The 19,423-nt window shown below is 33.8% G+C and overlaps 13 protein-coding genes across 13 annotated transcripts; 7 read left to right on the plus strand and 6 right to left on the minus strand. All coding sequences in view use genetic code 12, as the record gives it.

The window, feature by feature from the left end:
• Positions 1 to 133: 133 nt before the first annotated feature.
• CTRG_00857 (uncharacterized protein) lies at positions 134 to 2,707 on the minus strand (the record flags this gene model as incomplete). Its single annotated transcript, XM_002546030.1, has 1 exon — positions 134 to 2,707. One exon carries the CDS (start codon positions 2,705 to 2,707, stop codon positions 134 to 136), a length of 2,574 nt encoding a protein of 857 aa, XP_002546076.1.
• A 984-nt stretch (positions 2,708 to 3,691) lies between these two features.
• On the plus strand, positions 3,692 to 4,687 carry CTRG_00858 (uncharacterized protein; the record flags this gene model as incomplete). Its single annotated transcript, XM_002546031.1, has 1 exon — positions 3,692 to 4,687. One exon carries the CDS (start codon positions 3,692 to 3,694, stop codon positions 4,685 to 4,687), a length of 996 nt encoding a protein of 331 aa, XP_002546077.1.
• Positions 4,688 to 4,890: 203 nt separating this feature from the next.
• Positions 4,891 to 5,946, plus strand: HST2 (histone deacetylase; the record flags this gene model as incomplete). The annotated part of the gene is made up of 1 exon (XM_002546032.1): positions 4,891 to 5,946. The coding sequence occupies one exon, from the start codon at positions 4,891 to 4,893 to the stop codon at positions 5,944 to 5,946; it is 1,056 nt and encodes a 351-aa protein (XP_002546078.1).
• A 1,399-nt stretch (positions 5,947 to 7,345) lies between these two features.
• On the minus strand, positions 7,346 to 8,452 carry CTRG_00860 (uncharacterized protein; the record flags this gene model as incomplete). Its single annotated transcript, XM_002546034.1, has 1 exon — positions 7,346 to 8,452. The coding sequence occupies one exon, from the start codon at positions 8,450 to 8,452 to the stop codon at positions 7,346 to 7,348; it is 1,107 nt and encodes a 368-aa protein (XP_002546080.1).
• On the plus strand, positions 7,379 to 7,831 carry CTRG_00861 (uncharacterized protein; the record flags this gene model as incomplete). Its single annotated transcript, XM_002546033.1, has 1 exon — positions 7,379 to 7,831. The coding sequence occupies one exon, from the start codon at positions 7,379 to 7,381 to the stop codon at positions 7,829 to 7,831; it is 453 nt and encodes a 150-aa protein (XP_002546079.1).
• A 2-nt stretch (positions 8,453 to 8,454) lies between the features above and the next one.
• CTRG_00862 (uncharacterized protein) lies at positions 8,455 to 9,099 on the minus strand (the record flags this gene model as incomplete). Its single annotated transcript, XM_002546035.1, has 1 exon — positions 8,455 to 9,099. One exon carries the CDS (start codon positions 9,097 to 9,099, stop codon positions 8,455 to 8,457), a length of 645 nt encoding a protein of 214 aa, XP_002546081.1.
• Positions 9,100 to 10,274: 1,175 nt separating this feature from the next.
• Positions 10,275 to 11,099, plus strand: CTRG_00863 (uncharacterized protein; the record flags this gene model as incomplete). Its single annotated transcript, XM_002546036.1, has 1 exon — positions 10,275 to 11,099. One exon carries the CDS (start codon positions 10,275 to 10,277, stop codon positions 11,097 to 11,099), a length of 825 nt encoding a protein of 274 aa, XP_002546082.1.
• A 918-nt stretch (positions 11,100 to 12,017) lies between these two features.
• On the minus strand, positions 12,018 to 13,046 carry CTRG_00864 (uncharacterized protein; the record flags this gene model as incomplete). The annotated part of the gene is made up of 1 exon (XM_002546037.1): positions 12,018 to 13,046. The coding sequence occupies one exon, from the start codon at positions 13,044 to 13,046 to the stop codon at positions 12,018 to 12,020; it is 1,029 nt and encodes a 342-aa protein (XP_002546083.1).
• A 233-nt stretch (positions 13,047 to 13,279) lies between these two features.
• On the plus strand, positions 13,280 to 14,338 carry CTRG_00865 (uncharacterized protein; the record flags this gene model as incomplete). The annotated part of the gene is made up of 1 exon (XM_002546038.1): positions 13,280 to 14,338. One exon carries the CDS (start codon positions 13,280 to 13,282, stop codon positions 14,336 to 14,338), a length of 1,059 nt encoding a protein of 352 aa, XP_002546084.1.
• A 61-nt stretch (positions 14,339 to 14,399) lies between these two features.
• Positions 14,400 to 15,074, minus strand: CTRG_00866 (uncharacterized protein; the record flags this gene model as incomplete). Its single annotated transcript, XM_002546039.1, has 1 exon — positions 14,400 to 15,074. One exon carries the CDS (start codon positions 15,072 to 15,074, stop codon positions 14,400 to 14,402), a length of 675 nt encoding a protein of 224 aa, XP_002546085.1.
• A 1,403-nt stretch (positions 15,075 to 16,477) lies between these two features.
• On the plus strand, positions 16,478 to 17,440 carry CTRG_00867 (uncharacterized protein; the record flags this gene model as incomplete). The annotated part of the gene is made up of 1 exon (XM_002546040.1): positions 16,478 to 17,440. One exon carries the CDS (start codon positions 16,478 to 16,480, stop codon positions 17,438 to 17,440), a length of 963 nt encoding a protein of 320 aa, XP_002546086.1.
• Positions 17,441 to 17,759: 319 nt separating this feature from the next.
• Positions 17,760 to 18,722, minus strand: CTRG_00868 (peptide transporter PTR2; the record flags this gene model as incomplete). Its single annotated transcript, XM_002546042.1, has 1 exon — positions 17,760 to 18,722. One exon carries the CDS (start codon positions 18,720 to 18,722, stop codon positions 17,760 to 17,762), a length of 963 nt encoding a protein of 320 aa, XP_002546088.1.
• On the plus strand, positions 18,198 to 18,794 carry CTRG_00869 (peptide transporter PTR2; the record flags this gene model as incomplete). The annotated part of the gene is made up of 1 exon (XM_002546041.1): positions 18,198 to 18,794. One exon carries the CDS (start codon positions 18,198 to 18,200, stop codon positions 18,792 to 18,794), a length of 597 nt encoding a protein of 198 aa, XP_002546087.1.
• Positions 18,795 to 19,423: the final 629 nt, after the last annotated feature.

A 19,423-nucleotide genomic window follows, 5' to 3' on the forward strand; every position in this document is an offset into this window, starting at 1 on the left:
TTGTGAAATCTAGAAACTAACAATTCTTGCAACCGAGATATTTATACTGTTGCAAAGTGAATGAGAAACGAATCTACAGGGGTGGAACTTAAAAAGTCATAAAACTATTACAAAAACTATCCTATGGATCGCACTACTTTTTTTTACCACCCTTCTTTTGGGATTGTTTCTTTCCACCAGACTTGCTACCGGATTTACCACCAGATTTACCACCAGCTTTACCTTCACTGGCACCACCAGGTAACACCAATTTGACTTTTCCAACAGTGAAAACACCAACTATATCATTAGCCTTGAATGATTTGATCAATTCTCGTTCTTGTGGCCAATCAAGGTCAGTATCACTACTTGTTGTATCCATCTTTCTAGTGGTAAAATAATTAATGGCATCTCCAATACATTTCCCCTTTTTGCCTGAACCTGGCTGAATCTTCACCTTGTACTTAAACTTTTGTAAGGAGGACCATGGAGCAAAAACAGGAACAATACCAATGATCTTATCGTTGACTGATGGTTTTGATCTGAATGAATCCAAAATCTCTAAATAATTTGTAATATGAGATTCATCGTTTGTTTCCTGATCATCTGCTAAATATTTCTTCAACTCTCTTTCTTTTTGTTTCTTTCTTCTTTCAATAGCCAATTCTCTTTCTTGAACTTTCTTCAATGCTTCTTCTTTGGCCAGCACTTGTGCTTTGGTTTTCTCTTCTTGTTCCTCAAGTTGTTTAAGGGTTCCCAATGCATCCATTCTTAGTCTTCTTTCTTCTTCATCTTGATCACGGTATTTAGCAGCAGTTTTCTTGAGTTTAGATTTCTTACCTCTTGGGACTGGGGTATTTGACTTGATTGAATCAGGTTCAGTAGCAGCAATAGAAACTGAATCATTCTCACTGTCTGGCTCTTCATCGTCATCAACCTCTTCTTGATCACCATTAACTTCATCAACAATCTTTTCTGATTCGACTGGCATATTCAACTTGATGTTTTCGAGATCCTTTTTCTTGTTGTCAACCACAATAGTTAATCCATGTTCCTTCTCCCTGTTTGATCTAATTTCAGCATACTTTTTAGTGGATTCTTCATCAACCAAACAATAAAATCCAAGACCCATAACTAATTGTGCCGGAGGTAAATACTCCTTTTTAGCAAGGTACTTAAACTCGCCATCTGGCACAATAGATCCATCAAAGTCACGTTTTGAAATTTCAGTGCCATGAAGAACCCAAGCAGAAGTTGTAACTTTCCCATTCCATGCTGTTGATGCTGACATGGAAAAAATACCTGCTTGCATGAGAGTGGATGGTGGAATAGCTTCTCCCTGGAAGGGGTTTTTAATGAAAACTTTCAACGAACCTTCCATATCGGCACTAACAATAGAATCATTATCACTGAAATGTCTATAATAAATCATATCAATCTGAGAGTTATCTTTACCGGCCAAACACAAATAACCTTCGGATGAAACAAACCAGTAGAATTTTTCAAACCAATATTTGGGTCTGATTTCCTTTAATGTTTCATTCTCTTGTTTAAGAGCTTTGGCCAAGTCTTGGTTGATTTTTCTCTCTGCATTCTTAAGTGCCAAGTTTGTACTATTCTCAACTTTTACTTGCTTAGTTTCAGCAGTCTTTTTAGAATCAAAGTAAGTTCTGGCATTAGCAAATGAGGATAATGATAAATCAATCCAAGTAGGAATAATATTTTGCTTTTTCTTTGGAGCCTTTGTTTTTGCTGGCTTTTGAACTCTTTTAACAGGGATATCGTCATCGGAATCACTATCTGAATCTGATTCCGATTCTGACTCAGTTTCCGACTCAGATTCAGTTTCTGTTGCTGAAGCAGATTCGCTATCACTGTAATCTTCAAAATCTGGTAACAACACTTTAATCTTGTTGTCCTTTAAATTCAATGGCAACTGAATAGACTTGGAAGTCGGGTTGTTCTTTTTCTGTTCAAGAGCAATAACTGTTTCGATATTTGTCCAGTCCATTTGTTGATCTAAATATTGTTGAACATATCGACGACATTCTTCAACTAATTCGGAATGATATTGAATCAACTCACCTTTTTTGGAATTTAACTGTTGTTGAGCCACTAAACTTTCAATTTGCTTATCACGTTCACTTTTTGCTTTCTCTAATCTCTTGGAAGCATTCTCCTTTTGTTGTTCAATCTTTAAGGAAAATTTACTAGACTCAAGTGTGGAGAAAAATTGATCAACTGTTTTGTTATAACCAGAAACTTCGGTGAATTTCAAGTCAGTCACATTGGATTTATATGGCTTGAATGGATGGAATTCATCGCAAATGTAATCAAATTCTGAATCTTCACTGGCATTTTTATTCTTTCTTGAAACAATATATCCTTGAGTTTCAGTTTTGCCACTAATTAAATCCATATACTTGTCTTCACAAACATGTAACGCATCAACGACTTTCTGTAATTCCTCTTGATTGTTTTCAAATACCAAACAGCCTTGACTTGGTTCTACTCCCAGTTCATGAAACCATCTTTGAATCAATTCTCCTGATAAATGACTAGCATTGACAAATGCAAGTTTGTGTATGGAGAAAACCTTGGCTTTTTTACTGTCAGTGGCTTGACTCAATTTTTCTTTATGAATTTTTATCCATGATTCAATTTCAGCAACAGTATATGACCTCTTGTGGTACTGAAATTCGGTTTGAAATAAACTTTTGTCAAACATTTTATATTCTTCATTCACAGCATATCTGTCGTTATCTTCCTTTGCTGAGACCAATCTTTGTAACGACAAAATCTTCAACTCCTCATCTAACAACAAAATATTCCCGGCACTGAAAAATTCCAAAACTAAGTAGTATTTCCCATCACTAAACTCCAAAACTAAAACCCTGTCATTAGAGATTTGCTTTATACCAGATAATCTTCTTGTTTTCAAATGTTTTCTCAATTTGGTGACGAAATTGGTTGGTTGCTGTGTGGTTGCTCTTTCGAAATCAGTGAGATGGATTCTATTACCATATTCTAATACAACTACCTTCTTAGAATCGGGAATTGAAAATTTAAACAAATATTGACGTGAGTTACTGGCAACATTGTAGATATTTTGTAATCTATAATTCAATAATTCTCTTGATAATTCAGAAGTAAGAATCTGCAAGTCCAATCCAGTAATACGTTGCTATAATGATCCATGTTAGTAATTGCTTCAAATTATATAAACCAACGGTCGTAGTAATTACATACCTTCATCTATAAAAATACAAATATTGAACAAAAACACTCCTTGGGTATTGATAAATTGTGGTAAAGTGTATCACTTTACTTACTTTAATCGAGGAGAAATATCGTAGAAAAATTTTCTATGTGTCGATATTAAACCTCAAAAAAGTTAATTACTTTTTTTTTTTGTGCGACGAACGACTTTTCGATTGCTGCAAGTAACACCTAAGTGATAACGTTCTCTTACCACCCCTCCCGTTTCCTCTCCTTTTCAACGGGGACAAGGAAGTACTTTCAAAAGCATTGAGTTACATATTAGCCATGATCAAGAAAAACTGGTTTTATTTTTCATTGCTCACAGATTCTAACATATCCCTTGTTTGTTAATGGGTAGTATAAATTATATATTGATTGTCATGTTTCACCCTTGCGAACCAATTATTATTTCAAATGGCTACTAATTTTCTTATTTCTTTATCCAATAATAATGACAACAACTATATTTGTAGCAGGTGCAAGTGGTTATATTGGTAAACATATTGTGTATCAATTACTAGAAAAGGGTTATCGAGTAATTGGATCGGTTCGTACTGAAGAAAAGGGTGATAGACTCAAGACATTGTTTGAAAATGATAACTTTAATTATGTTGTGGTCGAAGAAGCAGAAGCTAAGGGTGCATTTGATGAGGCATTGAAGTCACATCCAGAGACTGAAGTTTTTATTGATACTGCTAGTCCATTACCGCTTGGTGTCAATTATGAAAAACAATTGATCAAACGTACTGCTAATGGTGTCAAGAATATCTTAACATCAATTAAGGACCATGGACCTAATATCAGAAGAGTGGTATTAACAAGTTCCATCGCCTCTTGTATGAATGAACAACAAAGCAAAGATCCTAATTTTATTGTCGATGAAACAAAATGGAATCCAGACAAGCATAGCTCTGCCAAAGAAAATCCGAAAACGGCTTATTTTTATGCCAAAGCAGCTGCTGAACACGAAGCTTGGGACTTTGTCAAAAAGAAACCTCCTTTCAGTTTGACAACAATTCTTCCAGCTTATACATTTGGTCCTCAATGTTTTGATGAAGATGTGTCTGATCTTCTCGAAACTTCGGTTGAAATTGTAACCAAGATTTTTGAGTTGAACAAGAATGATCCTATTCCTGATGAAAAGGGGTTGTTTGTCGATGTTAGGGATGTTGCTTCTGCCCATATTCAAGCATTTGAAAAGGATGAAGCTCAAAATAAACGTTTGATGTTGGTTTCAGAAGATTTTTCAGCACAAGAAATTGTTGATATTTTGAATCAAATGTATCCTGGGGCTCAATTACCTACTGGTCATCCTGGAGATAAACCTAATTACAAATTTGACAACACTCAGACCCAAAAGATTTTGGACTTACGTTGTCGCTCATTACAATCAAGTATAAAAGATGATTATGACCAATATTTAAGAACCCATGGTATCATTTCATAAGTTGATTTTCCTCTGCAATATGTGTATTCGTTTAGGTTTCTATATCAGGCAATTAGCAATCGAAAAATAAATTATTTTTTCTTTTTCTAAAAAAAAAAACAAACAAACAGATTTAACAGTAAAATTAATAATCACACAAAATTTTTTTATCAAACTTGCTCCACTTTTTTCTCTTGAATTTATGTTTAGCAATTAAGATACCAATGTCTGATATTGAAACCACACTACAGCCGATTGTAGATGCAATTAAGAAGGGCAAAAAGGTTACATTTTTCAATGGTGCGGGTATATCAACCGCTGCGGGCATCCCTGATTTCAGAAGTCCCGATACTGGATTATATGCAAATTTAGCCAAATTAAATCTCCCTTTTGCTGAAGCTGTTTTTGACATTGAATACTTTAAAGAGAATCCAAAACCTTTTTATACATTGGCAGAAGAGCTTTATCCAGGAAATTTTGCCCCTACTAAGTTTCATTATTTTATCAAACTTTTGCAAGATGAACATTCCCTAAGACGTGTTTATACACAGAATATCGATACATTAGAGAGATTGGCTGGAGTAGATGATAAATATATTGTTGAAGCACATGGATCATTTGCCAAAAACCATTGTGTTGAATGTCACAAGGAAATGGATACTGAAACATTGAAAAAACAAATGAAAGATAAATCAAAAGATGGAATTCCTACCTGTGACGAGTGCCATGGATATGTGAAACCAGATATTGTATTTTTTGGTGAAGGGTTACCAACAAAGTTTTTTGAAAAATGGGAACATGATAGTCGTCGTGTTGAGATTGCCATTGTGGCTGGAACTTCATTGACGGTGCAGCCGTTTGCATTTCTTCCTGCCGAAGTGAGTAAAAAAAGTATCAGATTATTAGTGAATAATGAAAAAGTAGGTGACTTTGAACATCATCCTAGGAAAACAGATGTACTTGCTTTGTATGATTGTGATTTAGTTGCCGAAAAACTATGTGCATTGTTGGGGTGGGAAGAAAAATTAAACGAACTTTATGAAACTGAAAGAGTTAAATATGGTAAGCCAGAAATCAAGGAAAATGTCCTTCATGAGATTGAGGATAAATTGAAAGAGGAAGCACATTTGGTAGAAGAAGGCAGATCATCCACGAAAGATAATGAAGAAGAAGAAGAAGACACGGGAAAGAAAGAAGAAGAAAGAGATACAAAGGAAACAAAGAAGGAAGAGAAAGAGGAAGCTGAATTGGAAAAATTAATTGATAAATTATCTTTGTAGTATCTATTTTAGAGAAAAGATGATATCTGTTAATATACAATTTTTAGATAATAGTGTTTTACAATTATAGAGCTCACCTATGTCCTCCCTTCCCGATTAATATTCGCCAAATTCACACTACCACCACCACCACGAACACGAACACGAACACTAACACGAACACGAACACGACCGCTAATTCCTATTATTCCAGATGAAACCAACATAGCAACAATACACAGCACCTCGTAGATTACACGTAGTTGCGGGGGGGGGGGGTAGGATTTCTTGGCAAGTTGGATTAAGTAGAGACCCATATCTAAAAATACACTGGAACCATAGTGAATTAGTAGGACGTGATGAAAATGATTTGTAATAAAATGAATACTTTCACAAAGACAGTGGATATTGATTACTCTATCAACAAACTACAGTGGGGAGGGGGAGAAGAAATTCACCGTCTTGTCAATGAGAATAACTACACTGGTAATACACTGCGTTCTAATTACAAGGAGTGATGAAGATCATTTGGGAATTACTCTTTAAGCGAACCCCCCTCCCCTACAACAATATACCACCAGGTGAAATTGTGCATGGTCTGGGGGAGGAATTCGGTGATTCAAAAAAAATAATAGAAACAATGTATTGCTCACTGCCTAAACAATCACCGTGTAGGTTCCCGTAAGCGCGGCACCATTAAAAAAAAAAGAATACCACTGAATCCATAGTGCATATACCGGATTTGAATGTTGGTAATCATTACTACTGGCTTCACAACAATTGTCTATAGTGGTTCCAGATTACCAAGAAGTCTCAAGTTATGGTAAACTGGCAAGCATTAGCTTGGAATCAATCGAATAAATCACTGGGGAGTATTATTTCATTTGGTGAAGCAAAACAGTTACAGTAGTATCGGTTTATATAAAAGTGACAAAGTCTGATAGTATGATAGGTTATTTGATCGGTAATTGACTAGCTATTGACCGGACAGCAGAGAGGGAAAAGAAAATATCGTTGAAACTAACTGACCATGATCTCTCACATATCACTAGTCCAAATACTTTGACATACAGATCTGAAAGTTACACCAGCATTGGCGCGAAATAAAACCGAAAAAAGTGAATATGTGAATAGATGAATAGGTGCGAAATGGAAGCAAATAGTCGTGTGCTGACACCAATTATAATTATTCGCAGCTTACTTAAACAAGGTGCAAGATTACTAGAAGAGAGTATGCTGTCTTTGGAGTAAGTGAGAGGAAACAGGGAGTATCATGTTTGGGATAGTTGTTGGGTATTACGACTGATTTTGGATGACAATGGGGACTACTAATAATAAACAAAAACGAAAAATCAAACTATAATACTGTACACACAAATTACAAAAACAATTACAAATAAAATACAAACACAAAGGCCATCTAAGACTTGATTGATGTGATGGCTTCAATTGGATGGTCAACATCGAGGAGAGCCTTGGCCTCTTCTTCTTCTCTAGTCAGTCTTTCTCTTTCTGCTTCCTCTTCGGCCATCCACTTGTCCAAGTTCCAGAATTGCACCAACATCACAATGGCACAGGCAAAACCAGCAAGACCAATAGCAAGGAAGACCCAGTGCAAGTGTGGGTCCTTCAAGGCTGGGGTGATGGCAAGACTCAATGCGGCGGAGAACGCAGACATAAGCAAGAACAATGCGTAGACCAAACTCTTCATTGCAGGTGGGGATCTGGTGTAGGCCAACTCGTAGGCAGTGGTGTAAGCCCAACATTCACCGGCAGCGGCCAAGATGAAAAGAGAGGTGGCTTTCCAGGCGGTAATTGGGGCCGGTTCGTCACAGCCACTAGCATAGTAGCCACATGGAGACAGTTCGTAGACTTGCTTTTGCAAGATGTAACCGGCAATCTGTGAGAAGGAGCACACAACAAACCCAAAGCAGATTCTGTAGATTGGCTTGAAGTTGATTCCGTACCTGTTGAAAAGCGGGTAGATAACGTACTCCAAGATTGGGATGATGACGATGATGGTGATTGGGTTGAAGTTGTTGAAAAGATCGTTTGGCACACCGTCCAATCTCATAGCACCGGATAAGGATGTTTCGACCGAGCCCAAACCACTGTCAGCAAGATTGAACACAATGTAGTAGACAAAGATCTTGCACGAGTCGATGGTCTGTTTGATGTCCAGGACCCACTGGTCGTTCCATGTGATTGGTGTCTGTTTCTTGCTGTTGAAGTACTCTCTTCCCCTGGCCCTCATGTGGGATGGTCTGGCATAGTCCCAGAAGGTGCCGTTCCACAATCTCTTGACAAAGTTGCCGGAAAAAAGAACAGAAAGGATCTTGACGACTTTTGGCATGACGTCGCTCTGCGGTGGTTTGATCTTGAGTTTTGGCTTCACAATAAACAAGAAAAGCGGCATAATAATGTACAACACCATAGGCACAAAAAAGGCCAACCAGAACCCAACTCTTCTCTCACAATAACTAGTGGCAATTTGAAGTATACTACCAATATTGTGACAATAGATCATTTTTATTTATTCATTATTTCATTGGTGTCAGCTTCACAATCATTAATTATTCTCTTTAAAGCATTACCAGGCAAATTGTTAACTTTTAAAGTTTCTTCTTTATTTTTCAACTCTCGTGAAATGTGTGGAAACTTTAGTTGATTGAAAAGTTGAAGTGAATCCTCGTCAATTTCAATGTTTCTCAATGGAATATTTCGTTGTTGGCCGTTAATAGTACAGGAAATATAACATTCATCAAGTTGATTACCATGTTCTTTTTTGGTGGGTTTTTTGCTTGGCAAAGGTACTTCTTTCACAACATTTGTTTTTTTCTGTCTTTTGTAACGGGGCGTATTTGATGACAGTGGTTCTGGAGAAGCAGAATAGGATGAAGAAGATAATTCAGATACATGTTCATACGGTTCATCTTCATACAGTTCATCTTCATACAGTTCATCTTCATACAGTTCATCTTTATACAGTTCATCTTCATTAAAGTCTTCTATATCAGATTCCATGGATGTGCCTGATGATGTTATTAATTCAAGTTTATCTTCGATTGGGCTAGTTTGTTCCAACTGTTTTTGTTGCTGGATGTTGGTTTTACGAGATCTCAATTTTGAATTTGATGTCGTTGGTGTAGATGAAATAGACTTCCTTGATGACATGACGATTATTGGTATTACTCAAAATTTTTAATTGGAGAATAATGGAATTGTTGGTAACTACAAATTTGTATTGAGAGATAGTTAGAAAATAAGTATGAACTAGAGCAAGTGAGGTATTTTATTTTTATTTTCTGTATTACTACCATTATTAATGATGTGTCATTGAATTTCTGCAATATAATTAAAGGGTAGGGAGAGAATGTTATTGATAAGGGGTTGACAAAAGTATCTAGATGAAACGAGTAGATGCATGCAAACACCATTTTTCTCCTTTTTTTTTTTGTATATAATATATTTGTATGAGAACTAACGAAATAATGAAATGAGCATAAGCTTAAACCATCACAGCTTTAGAATTGTGGTCATTATTCAGAAGTTAATTTAATATCTAGAGAAATCATTACAATATATGGTATAGTATCTTCAACCAGTTATATGATGTGTTAATATTCCTATGCTATCTTATATATATATAGATGGAGTAACTAAGACTTTTTTTATTTACTGCGACAGGAAAAAAAAGTTAGTTCGTGAACGGCCATTCTATCTTAAAACTTTTGTCAATCTATATTATCTGTTATCCGAAAGAGCCAACTGAATTGAAACGATCAGAACAGACATAATAACTTCTCAATATGCATGTGATAAAACTGGTTAATCATACGTACCATAACCATTGAATATTGTAGAAAAAAAAAAATCGGTACTAAAGCTGTTCATCCTTTATGCACGACTTCTCATAAGAGGAGCAAAAGTATAAAAGAAAACGTAACTGCTATATAGGAAAAACAAAAACCTATGAATAGTTTGCAGTATTAACCTACCTATTATTTTATCGATGGAAGAACAAAAAATTAAACTAATTGATATTATAGAAAAGGGTGATGATGTAAAAATCCATTATCTTCCAATAAGAAATATGTATGTGATACACACGCTGTTCTCATTTTTGAGTATATATTAACAAGTCTAGTACCGGAAAACAAGCAGTGAAAATAATTTTTATACTCCTTGCTACTTGTGTATCCATTGAAAAAAATATAGAGGTAAAATTCTATAAACAACCAGCTAATTATGAATCGGATCAAGTTGTGTGTTTTAAGAGTTTGAGAAACTATGATACTGCGTTAACCATTGGTAAGCAATTCACCAAGCATAGACTTGAATTACAGTTTATGTTTAGTATATCACAAGAAGATGAACAGATATATGAACATTCAACTAATGATGCTGACTATTATGTGGGTCTGAAGTATAAAGGTGATTTCAAAAATGGGGCTAGAATGTTTTTAGAGTCTATTGGTGTTGATTTAAGGGAATTTAGAATCTTTACTCCAGCAAAGACCCTTTTTTATGGAGACTTTGAGCCAACCCCTACAGAGATAAGTTTGATTGATGATAAATTTATTGAGAATTCATCTGTTACTGATACAACATTAACTATTATTATTCTTGAAACTGTTGGATTATTTACGACGTTGGTAAGTTATGTTAAACATAATTATTTGTTACACAATTTTGGTATTATTGCAGTTGGAGGTTACCATGATGCTTATTTTTCAAGATATATCGAACAGTTACAAATGAAAAACAACAACATAATAAATATGAGTGTCTGTGATGCCAATATTGGTGGTTTTTTGATATCCAGAAATATTGACTTCTTTGTCAAAAATGCTATTTTTGGAGGAGCATTTTTAGAAGATGTTGAGCAGTCAAATTGGAAAAGGCTCAAGTTTAATCACTCAATTCCAAATATCATCAACGCTTTGTCCACTAGGATTGACAATCAAAGCTTAATCAACGATATGATTATAATGCTTTTAAGATATTCAGATGCAGATGCTAATCATATGGAATTTAGAAATGAGATTATTATAAAAAGGCTAGAGTATATTTCCAATTTCTCAACTAGGGATAGGTTCGTTAGTGCGTTACCTGGAAATGTGAATGAGATTCCAAAGATTGCAAAAGGTAGGATTGTACATTCAGACACATAACCAAGAGAATATATTAGTAGGTAATTTATATAATTTGTAGGATAGTCAGTTCAGAAGTAAATAAAAGCGGAAATTATTGTGACTAATTATTTGATGTTGAAAACTCTATGATCAGACGTTGATATTACTATATGATCATGAATAATGAGCAAGATAGCTTAGAAATGAAAACTGTGAGAGCTTACTTATAAACATTTTTTTAAAGTAGGTATGAAGCAAACAAAAAAAAAAATAGTACCTTACTTGTATGGAACAAAAATAAAATACACAATTTGTTGGAACATAATTGATTCTAAGTTTATGGTAAACTATATACATATAAAAAAAAGTAAGCACAGAAAAATTCTATATAATCAAGGAATGAAAAAATTTTATATAATCGAGGAATGAAAAAAATTCCCCCTATTTAAGGAACAAAAAAATTCCCCGTATTCGAGGAACGAAAATAATTCCCCAAAATTAGTGCACATAAACAAAGTCATAATTAATCAGGAACGTAAAAAGAATAACAAGGTGCCTGTTGAATTTACACACCTTTAGCACTGGTAGTTCCAAAATTTATTTAGAATAATAGAGAGTGGAGCAATAATATTAGAAGTAGAATAAAAGGTACATGTCATAATTAATTAGTTGTAAATTGTTTAGTTAACATTAAATATATATAATTTTATGTAGGACAAATACCCCTGTTACTTATAGTCGTCTTCATATAACGCCTTGACACCAAGCTATGCTTTATTGCATGGCCATGGTCTTCTTCTAGAATGTTTCACACTCTTGTAACATATTCTTATTGACTTATGATCACGTATTGCATAGTCAACTGTATCTCATTATCAAACTCTACAATATCTTACTTGCTGTCATTATTCTTAAAATCACACAATGTATATTTACTGTGAACTCACAAAGGGGAACCTATACAGTTTCGGTATCAAAGCCACAGCTACTTTCGAGAGCTTTTATATACACATACGTTGAGTCTATCAAACTTTTGTACTTATCACCATCCTCGTTTTCAAGTCTGTGAACCAAGTATTTTAAAGAATCCAAAAGCTCTAATTTCAACTGTGAAGTTGTTTTGTTGGCTCTAGTTTTAGCTCTATTTCTTTCCCTTTGGCGCTGCAACTTCTTCAGATAGGAATCTGTATCAGTTTTACCCTTGTGCAAACATTCTATTTGATCATAAGTTATAGTTCTGACTAGAATTAGTTTTTCGTGTAACTTTCTATTTTTTGTGTCATTTGCGGCGATTCCTAAGTAGTGGTCGTGCAATTCATTGATATATAAATTGATACAGAATGTGTATTCTTGGTTGATGAATATTTTCAGAATCTTTATTAAACATGGATCATTATCATTGCATTGATATCTAAGGTAGTAGGTTGTTTTATTGCCACTGGAATTAGTATCAGTTGTTACCTTTTTGATGGAAATAAATCGGTTAATATATTCCAAGCATTCTTGCATTATTGAAAAATCTTCATGAACAATATTAAGTTTGTTATCAGTAATTTCAAATTCAACCAGAATGGAATTAAGAAACTCAATGATTTGATGAAGGCATGTGCGAGGAGCTTCTACAGAAGGTGGCTCTTCCTGTTGATGTTGCTGCGTCGATACCGATGGTGTAGGCATATCAGCTGAGGCTATTTGTGGGTTAGACTGCTTTTGTGAGTCTGGAGCTTCTGATTCATCCAGGTAATCTGTTGATAAGTCATGAGTCGATTTAGCTAAAACGAGTTGTGCTTTGGTCTGTTTTGGAGAATCTGAGGCATCTGATTCTTCCAGATAATCTGTTGATAAGTCATGAGTTGATAAGACAGGTTTTTTTGAAACCTTGGATTTTTTTTTGGATGGGATATAAAAACAATCTTCAACTTGAATTCCCTGATCATCTAAACTATCTTCGATGCTTTCGTTCAATTCTTGATTTGTTTTTGGCATAATTATAAGTTGAATAAGAAGAAGAAAGAATTTAAATTGAAGGGGAAAAAAATAAACCTTATCTATTTTCTAGAATATGTCAGAGTAGACTAAATTGTTTTATCTAATTTTTTACTAATGTTCTCTTGACACAATGCACGACTTTGGATAATTTAAGCCTATAAATTTGTTACAGCCCCCCTAATTTTAATTCTAGTTAAGAACAGGTTTTCTTGTATTATCAAAAATACACTATGAGTTTATTCCCAAGAAATCACACAAGCAAATTTCTTTGTGTTGATAAACTTAACGACCAATATATAATTACCGGTGGTTTAGACCAAGTGATTGTGTATAACATTGAAGACTCAAATGATTTCCATGAGTATGAATTAGAAGGTCATATAATAACTGACTTTTGTGTTGATAGACGTGAGGAAATGATCATCGTGTTCATGGCATCATCTACATCTTTTTTACCAGTGATGACTATAATTGACAATAAAATTAATGAGGCAAAATTCAATTATTTAGCCTTTTATGATTCAGTTGCCATTGAAATGTATAAAGGGAATTTCTTTATTGCTACCAGATATGCTGATGAAAGAACACAATCTATCAATACATCACATAATCAGATTGCTATGATTTACTTGGATACCGATCCAGAAAATTACAAAGTGGTGAAACAAGTCAATATCATAGATCATAAAAATAAAGCATGGATAACTAATATGAAATTTATTAAAAAATCTGAAACTTTATTAGTATCCACAACATCACCGAATATAACTTTATATTCAAGAATCCTTGAACGCATAGGTATCATTGATAATAATCATTTGGAATTTAAAGAAATCGGGCTTGAAAGTAAATTTGAACAATTTCCAAGAATCATAACTGAAGATGAAATAAATCAAAGGACAATGATCGCAAATGAAACACTTGGAAGTATCAGCATTTTCAGTAATAAGAAGACATCATTTCAGTATTTGAGATCGCTACACATCAACAAATTTGCTATTAACAGTATCATTAAGAATGGTGTAATTGCAGATTGCTACATTAGTGACATGATTTGTTGGGAAGATCTTATATTAATTGGTATTGATGATGGTACAATTTCAATTTGGTGTACTAAATGCTCCATCAAATTTGCTGAAGTAAAATTCCAAAGGCAAGAACTACTTATTGGCAAAGAGATACACAATGTTCGAATGGTTGTTGTTAAGTCTAAATGTATTGCAGTTAATAGGTATGGAGAAATATTATCATTTGATTTAAGTTTGTTAAACCATGATCATAGAGTATAAACTTACATAAATTATACAGCTATTGACTCAAGAAACAAGTAAATATATTAAATATATAATATTAACCAAGACCAAGATTATTGATTGCCATCATTTTCTTTCTATCTATTCCCTTTTTTTTGTCAAATAGTATATGCTTTTCATTCAATTTTTTTCTTTGTATTAAAATGTCTCTAAATCCTGAAGATTTAATATCAACTATAGTTTTATTGACTGTTTTCTGAGTAGTATCAAGTGTATTCATTTTAGAATACCCATTCTTTGTTGGAGTAACAAACTCATCCATTTGGGAAATTTCACTAAAATTATTAAATAAAATATCAAATGTTTCATCAATCCAACTCTTGTAAATATTGACTTGTTTCTCACCTCGACCTAATACCCCAACACGTATGTTTATTTTAATGGATTCCAACTTTCTTTGACATCTAGTACAATCTTTGGGTGAGTCACACAAACAATAAAATGTTTTCTGGTTCCACTTACTTTTATCTTCTGCTGTATAGCCAATATCAACCAAACATTGATATAACTGTTCAATTCTTTTCCTTGCAAAATCTTCAAAAATTACATTGTTTGGGTTTCTTTTCCCACAAATGACAACATCTATAGTAAATTCAAACGATTTTGAAACAAGTCTTGACCCTCTTCTGTATGAATTAATTTTCATAATTCCACCTTGTCGCAAGTTCTCTTGAAATTTATGTCTAGTTACTCGAAATTTTATTTTAGCCATATTAAATGAATTTAATTCGACAATATCGAAGGCATTCAATTATTTTGTAAAAATGTGGTAATTCTTCTGTTTAATATACTAAAATTATTACAAACCCCTTTTCCGGTTCTCACCAACCAACTGACTCCGCCGCAAATATTCATTCCTAGTTCTTACAAAATACAGAACAGCTTAGCAAGATAGTCAATTGCTATTTTCCACCGCCAAAGATTTGCAGTTTAATTTGTATTGTTTAACCTGATAAAATTAAAGAATGACTTCTCTATGTAGATCATGATAAATTTTTATTACCGCAATAGACAGTAAGATAAATAACTTGTTTTACAACTCGAACATAGAATTTTGTATACCGTTGTTAAATAGATCATAGAAGTAAAAAGCTATTTTACGTATGATAAATTATTATAGTTAGATCGATTTATGCTAAAGAATTTACAACAAAGAACAAATTTTATTATCATCCTATATGGACACATAGTTTCCGTCTAATTTAGAAAACGAATTTTAAATTAAAATAGAAATTTTACTATTCCATGCGGCCCTGGTTTTTCATAATAATATTTCGTTCTTAGCATCTTATCAAAACGCTAATTAAACCAAAAATAATTTGATACTAAAAATATAAGAATGAAATTCACAACAGAATATTTATATAATCATTAGTCATATTGCAATTCATATAAGTATTCATTTACCCTTTTCCGATATAATAAGAAAAGATCCACACGTGAATACTAATAATAAAAAGAAGCAGAAATTAATTGCCCTATTATGAAAATTATTAATAAATGATGTATTGTTTACATAATAAGATTGATAACTGAACCAATAATTTAATTTGGAACAACAGTTAAGTGTATAATTGTAATTTAAACTCTCGCATTTAAAAGACAGTTTCAAGTTCAACCCTAGAATAACTAATAATAATAAAACCATACTTCGATTATTGATGATTGTAAAGAAAAGCATATACCAAACCATTATTTAATATTCAAAACAATTGACAATAATAAACTAAAGTATATGACCCCAATATAACTTTTATCAAAGTATAAATTTATACAAGATACAATCAAAACCGAATATTTGAAGTAAAATGTAGCTTACAATCAAATATAAAAAGGATTGTTGATTTATCTTGAAATTAATAATGCCTCATTTTAATGCAGGAATATCCGTTTCTGGCTGCCAATTTTTTTTGTGCTTAATTTATTTAGGTAAAGCGGTAAAAAAAAAAAAAAACATTCACCCCTTTATTTGAAGTTTCAAACAGTTACTTGTTAGTTGGAATTCAACTATAAAAATGTCATCATTTTCCTGGAAATTTGCTAACAATCTTTTTAAACCTTTATAATTTCATACCTTTCTAGTTTTATACATACAATTTTTTTTTGTCTTCGAAAATGAAAAATACAACCAAAATGATCAACCCAACTGAAATAATTCAAAAGTTAAGGAATGATGGGATTCTTGATGAAGTTACTAATGACTTGAATAGATCTAAAAATCCCTTAGAGTTACAAGAAATAATTCAAGAAATCAATACATTGCAACATAAATATCCGTGGGACTATTCAAAGCATTGGGAAGAGCTCCCTTATTTAAACAAGGGAATGGTTACTATTTACAATGTTATGATGGAAATGAAATGGAAAACATCACATCATGAAGTGTTTTGGAGAAACCATGCAATCAAATACTACCTAAAGAATCACAAGCAAAGTAGATTTGTCAACAGGTTAATAAAAAAGAAGGCAATAAATACAAAGTCCCGTCCATACCTGGTTCGTAATAATAATCTTTACTATCAAAACAGAATTGTCCCCATGTCGTACCCAGACTTCAAACATTTGATTCTAGACATCCATAAAAATGCCAACAGTCACTTCAATGAAGAAACGTATTATACATTCATTAAAGACTACCATCTTGATTGTCACCAGATCTTAATCGATGAAATTTTACAAAACTGTCAAGAATGTCAAAATCCAACTATTGTTTACCATTTTTATCATATTCAATGTTTTTTAAGGGACGGTTATTGGCCAGAATATTTATCGAAAGGTGCTTTAGCGAAGTTGAAAAAATGTGCCCCGCTTTACAGTTTAAAAAATAATAAATTGACTTATAAAAACAGGGAAGTTATTATGAATAGAAATGAGCAGGTAAAATTGTTACTGGTGCTTCATCGCAAGAACCACCTATGTACTTGGTTGGTTGTGCGAGAAGCCCAGAAACATTTTTACTTTCGAAATATGCTTCAAGTTGGTGATAAAATACAAAAAAATTGTCTTAGATGTATAACCAAAAAAACAAAGAAAGCTATTATTTCTAGATCTACTGGATTGCAACTGCCAATTTTATAGTGTATAGGTATTTGATTGTTTTTCTTTCTTAGTTTAATAAATTGTTATTTTTTGATGTGAGATTATTTCTCTCTTTCTTGCAGTTTCTCGCTCTAATAATTGGCGGTGCAGCTGCGAATGCTACGTGGAAGTCGTTAAAAGAGATACTATCTTTGTAAATATTACTGAAGACCTAAGTAAACAAGTTCTTTTTTAGGGTTCAATAATTGATATCAAATTCCTATTCCCTGATTAATGAAATATATATATATATACGATATCTTTGCGCAGATTCGTTCATATATTTTGACTCAATGGAAATCCATCTATGTAGTTTAATCTAACTATTTTCTACTTGTGAAAGTTTTTCCACTACAGGTTCAATACGAACTTTGTTTCTATATCTATAATCCACCGAGCAATAATTAGCTTGGGAAATGGTTATGTGTATTTTTATTTCAAAAATGGCAATATATTTTTCATTTAATGAATATTTGACTAGATTTCTTAGAAGTATACTACCAATATTGATACTCCAGTAAAATATGTTTGTCAATCTTGACAAAGTTTGTTCCCTATCCAAGATAATCTTCTCCCCAGAAGGCAAAACCTTGACCATATCGGTATCTTCTGGGTATTGGTCCAACAACAACGGCAACAAATTAGGCTTAATGAAACCAGTACCAACAGACAAGGTGACGATAGCAATGATACATAAACCCAAACCTGCGTTGGCGTTCAGAATGGCCCCAGGGATACTGGCAAAGATGAAAAAAAGATGGCCCACAAAACCGAAAAAAACACCCCACTGGATGGCATACCATCTGCCAATAGTCGAGTCACCCATGTAACCACCAAACAACGGAGCCACGTATGCAAGGAATGTCAAAAGATTGGTCAAGGCAGAGGCAGTCTGCAACCCCTTACCCAACGCACCAGCAGAAGCATCGGGGTTCCCCGGTGGAGGCGCACCCCAGCCGTGTGGGGAGTTTGGGTCAATTCGTCTCTGGATGTAGTTGGTAAGAATACCAGTCGTGGAGTAGTAGGAGGCACGCTCAGCAAACTCACAAAGACAAAGGATAATTGTGCTGTACCTGATGTTCCCAATCACTCTTCTCAAGGTCTGCAGCTCGTGCTCGGTTGGTCTTCTCAACCCTTTGGGATTATGCTCGTCAACAAAGTTGGTGGAGTAGTTTTTTGGATCTTCGTAGTCGTAGTCCTCTTCGCTAGACAGGCCGTGTTCACCTGTAATCACCTCAAGGAGATCTGGCTGTTTCTCGTCGGTATATTCTGGAGCTCCCATGTTGTAGTTACTTGTCTCTTGAGAGTTTGTCACTATATTGAGGATACAAGGAAAAAGCAGGAAGTGTGGTGAATTCTACTTCTCTAGTTAAAAAAAAATTAAATTAAATTAGACTAATGGATAATTAAAAAATCTGGGGATGCTCTTGCTTTTATATGCTGGTGGGCATTCTTCAAATAGTGTTTCGGAGGCATGGCTCAAAATCCAAGATAAAGAAATAGCTTACAGATCTCCGGAAACCACATGATTTTACACCACCCATAGTGATGCTCCCGCCATAGTAAGTGTCATGTAGTCGGCGAAATTGTCCAGAGAACCATGGAAATTGTGCGGTGTTTCTGAATAATGACTCAAGATAAGATACTGCAAATCAATAATCTAAATTTCACAAAAACCCGCCACTTTTTGGTATTGCTTTTTTTTTTGTCTTTTTTTTCGTGCCGCGCGAAATACGTAATGGCAATGAAATGGTGTTCCATTGAAATATTATAACCGTATCTCCAATTAATTGCCTTCATTGGCAGGAGATCAAGAGACATGAGCAACAGAATGCCTTGAAAGTTTTCTTGGAAGGGGTATAACTGTTTATTTTGTTCCTTTTTTTTCTTTCTTGAGGGGAATTACAATGGATAACAAAGTCGTGATACCTCCTGAGAGAAAGAATACTTACGAATAACTAAAGAATGATTTAAAATTTTAGT

The sequence above is a fragment of the Candida tropicalis genome (genome assembly GCF_000006335.3).
Source record: "Candida tropicalis MYA-3404 genomic scaffold supercont3.1, whole genome shotgun sequence".
In the NCBI taxonomy this organism is placed as follows: Eukaryota; Fungi; Ascomycota; class Pichiomycetes; order Serinales; family Debaryomycetaceae; genus Candida; species Candida tropicalis.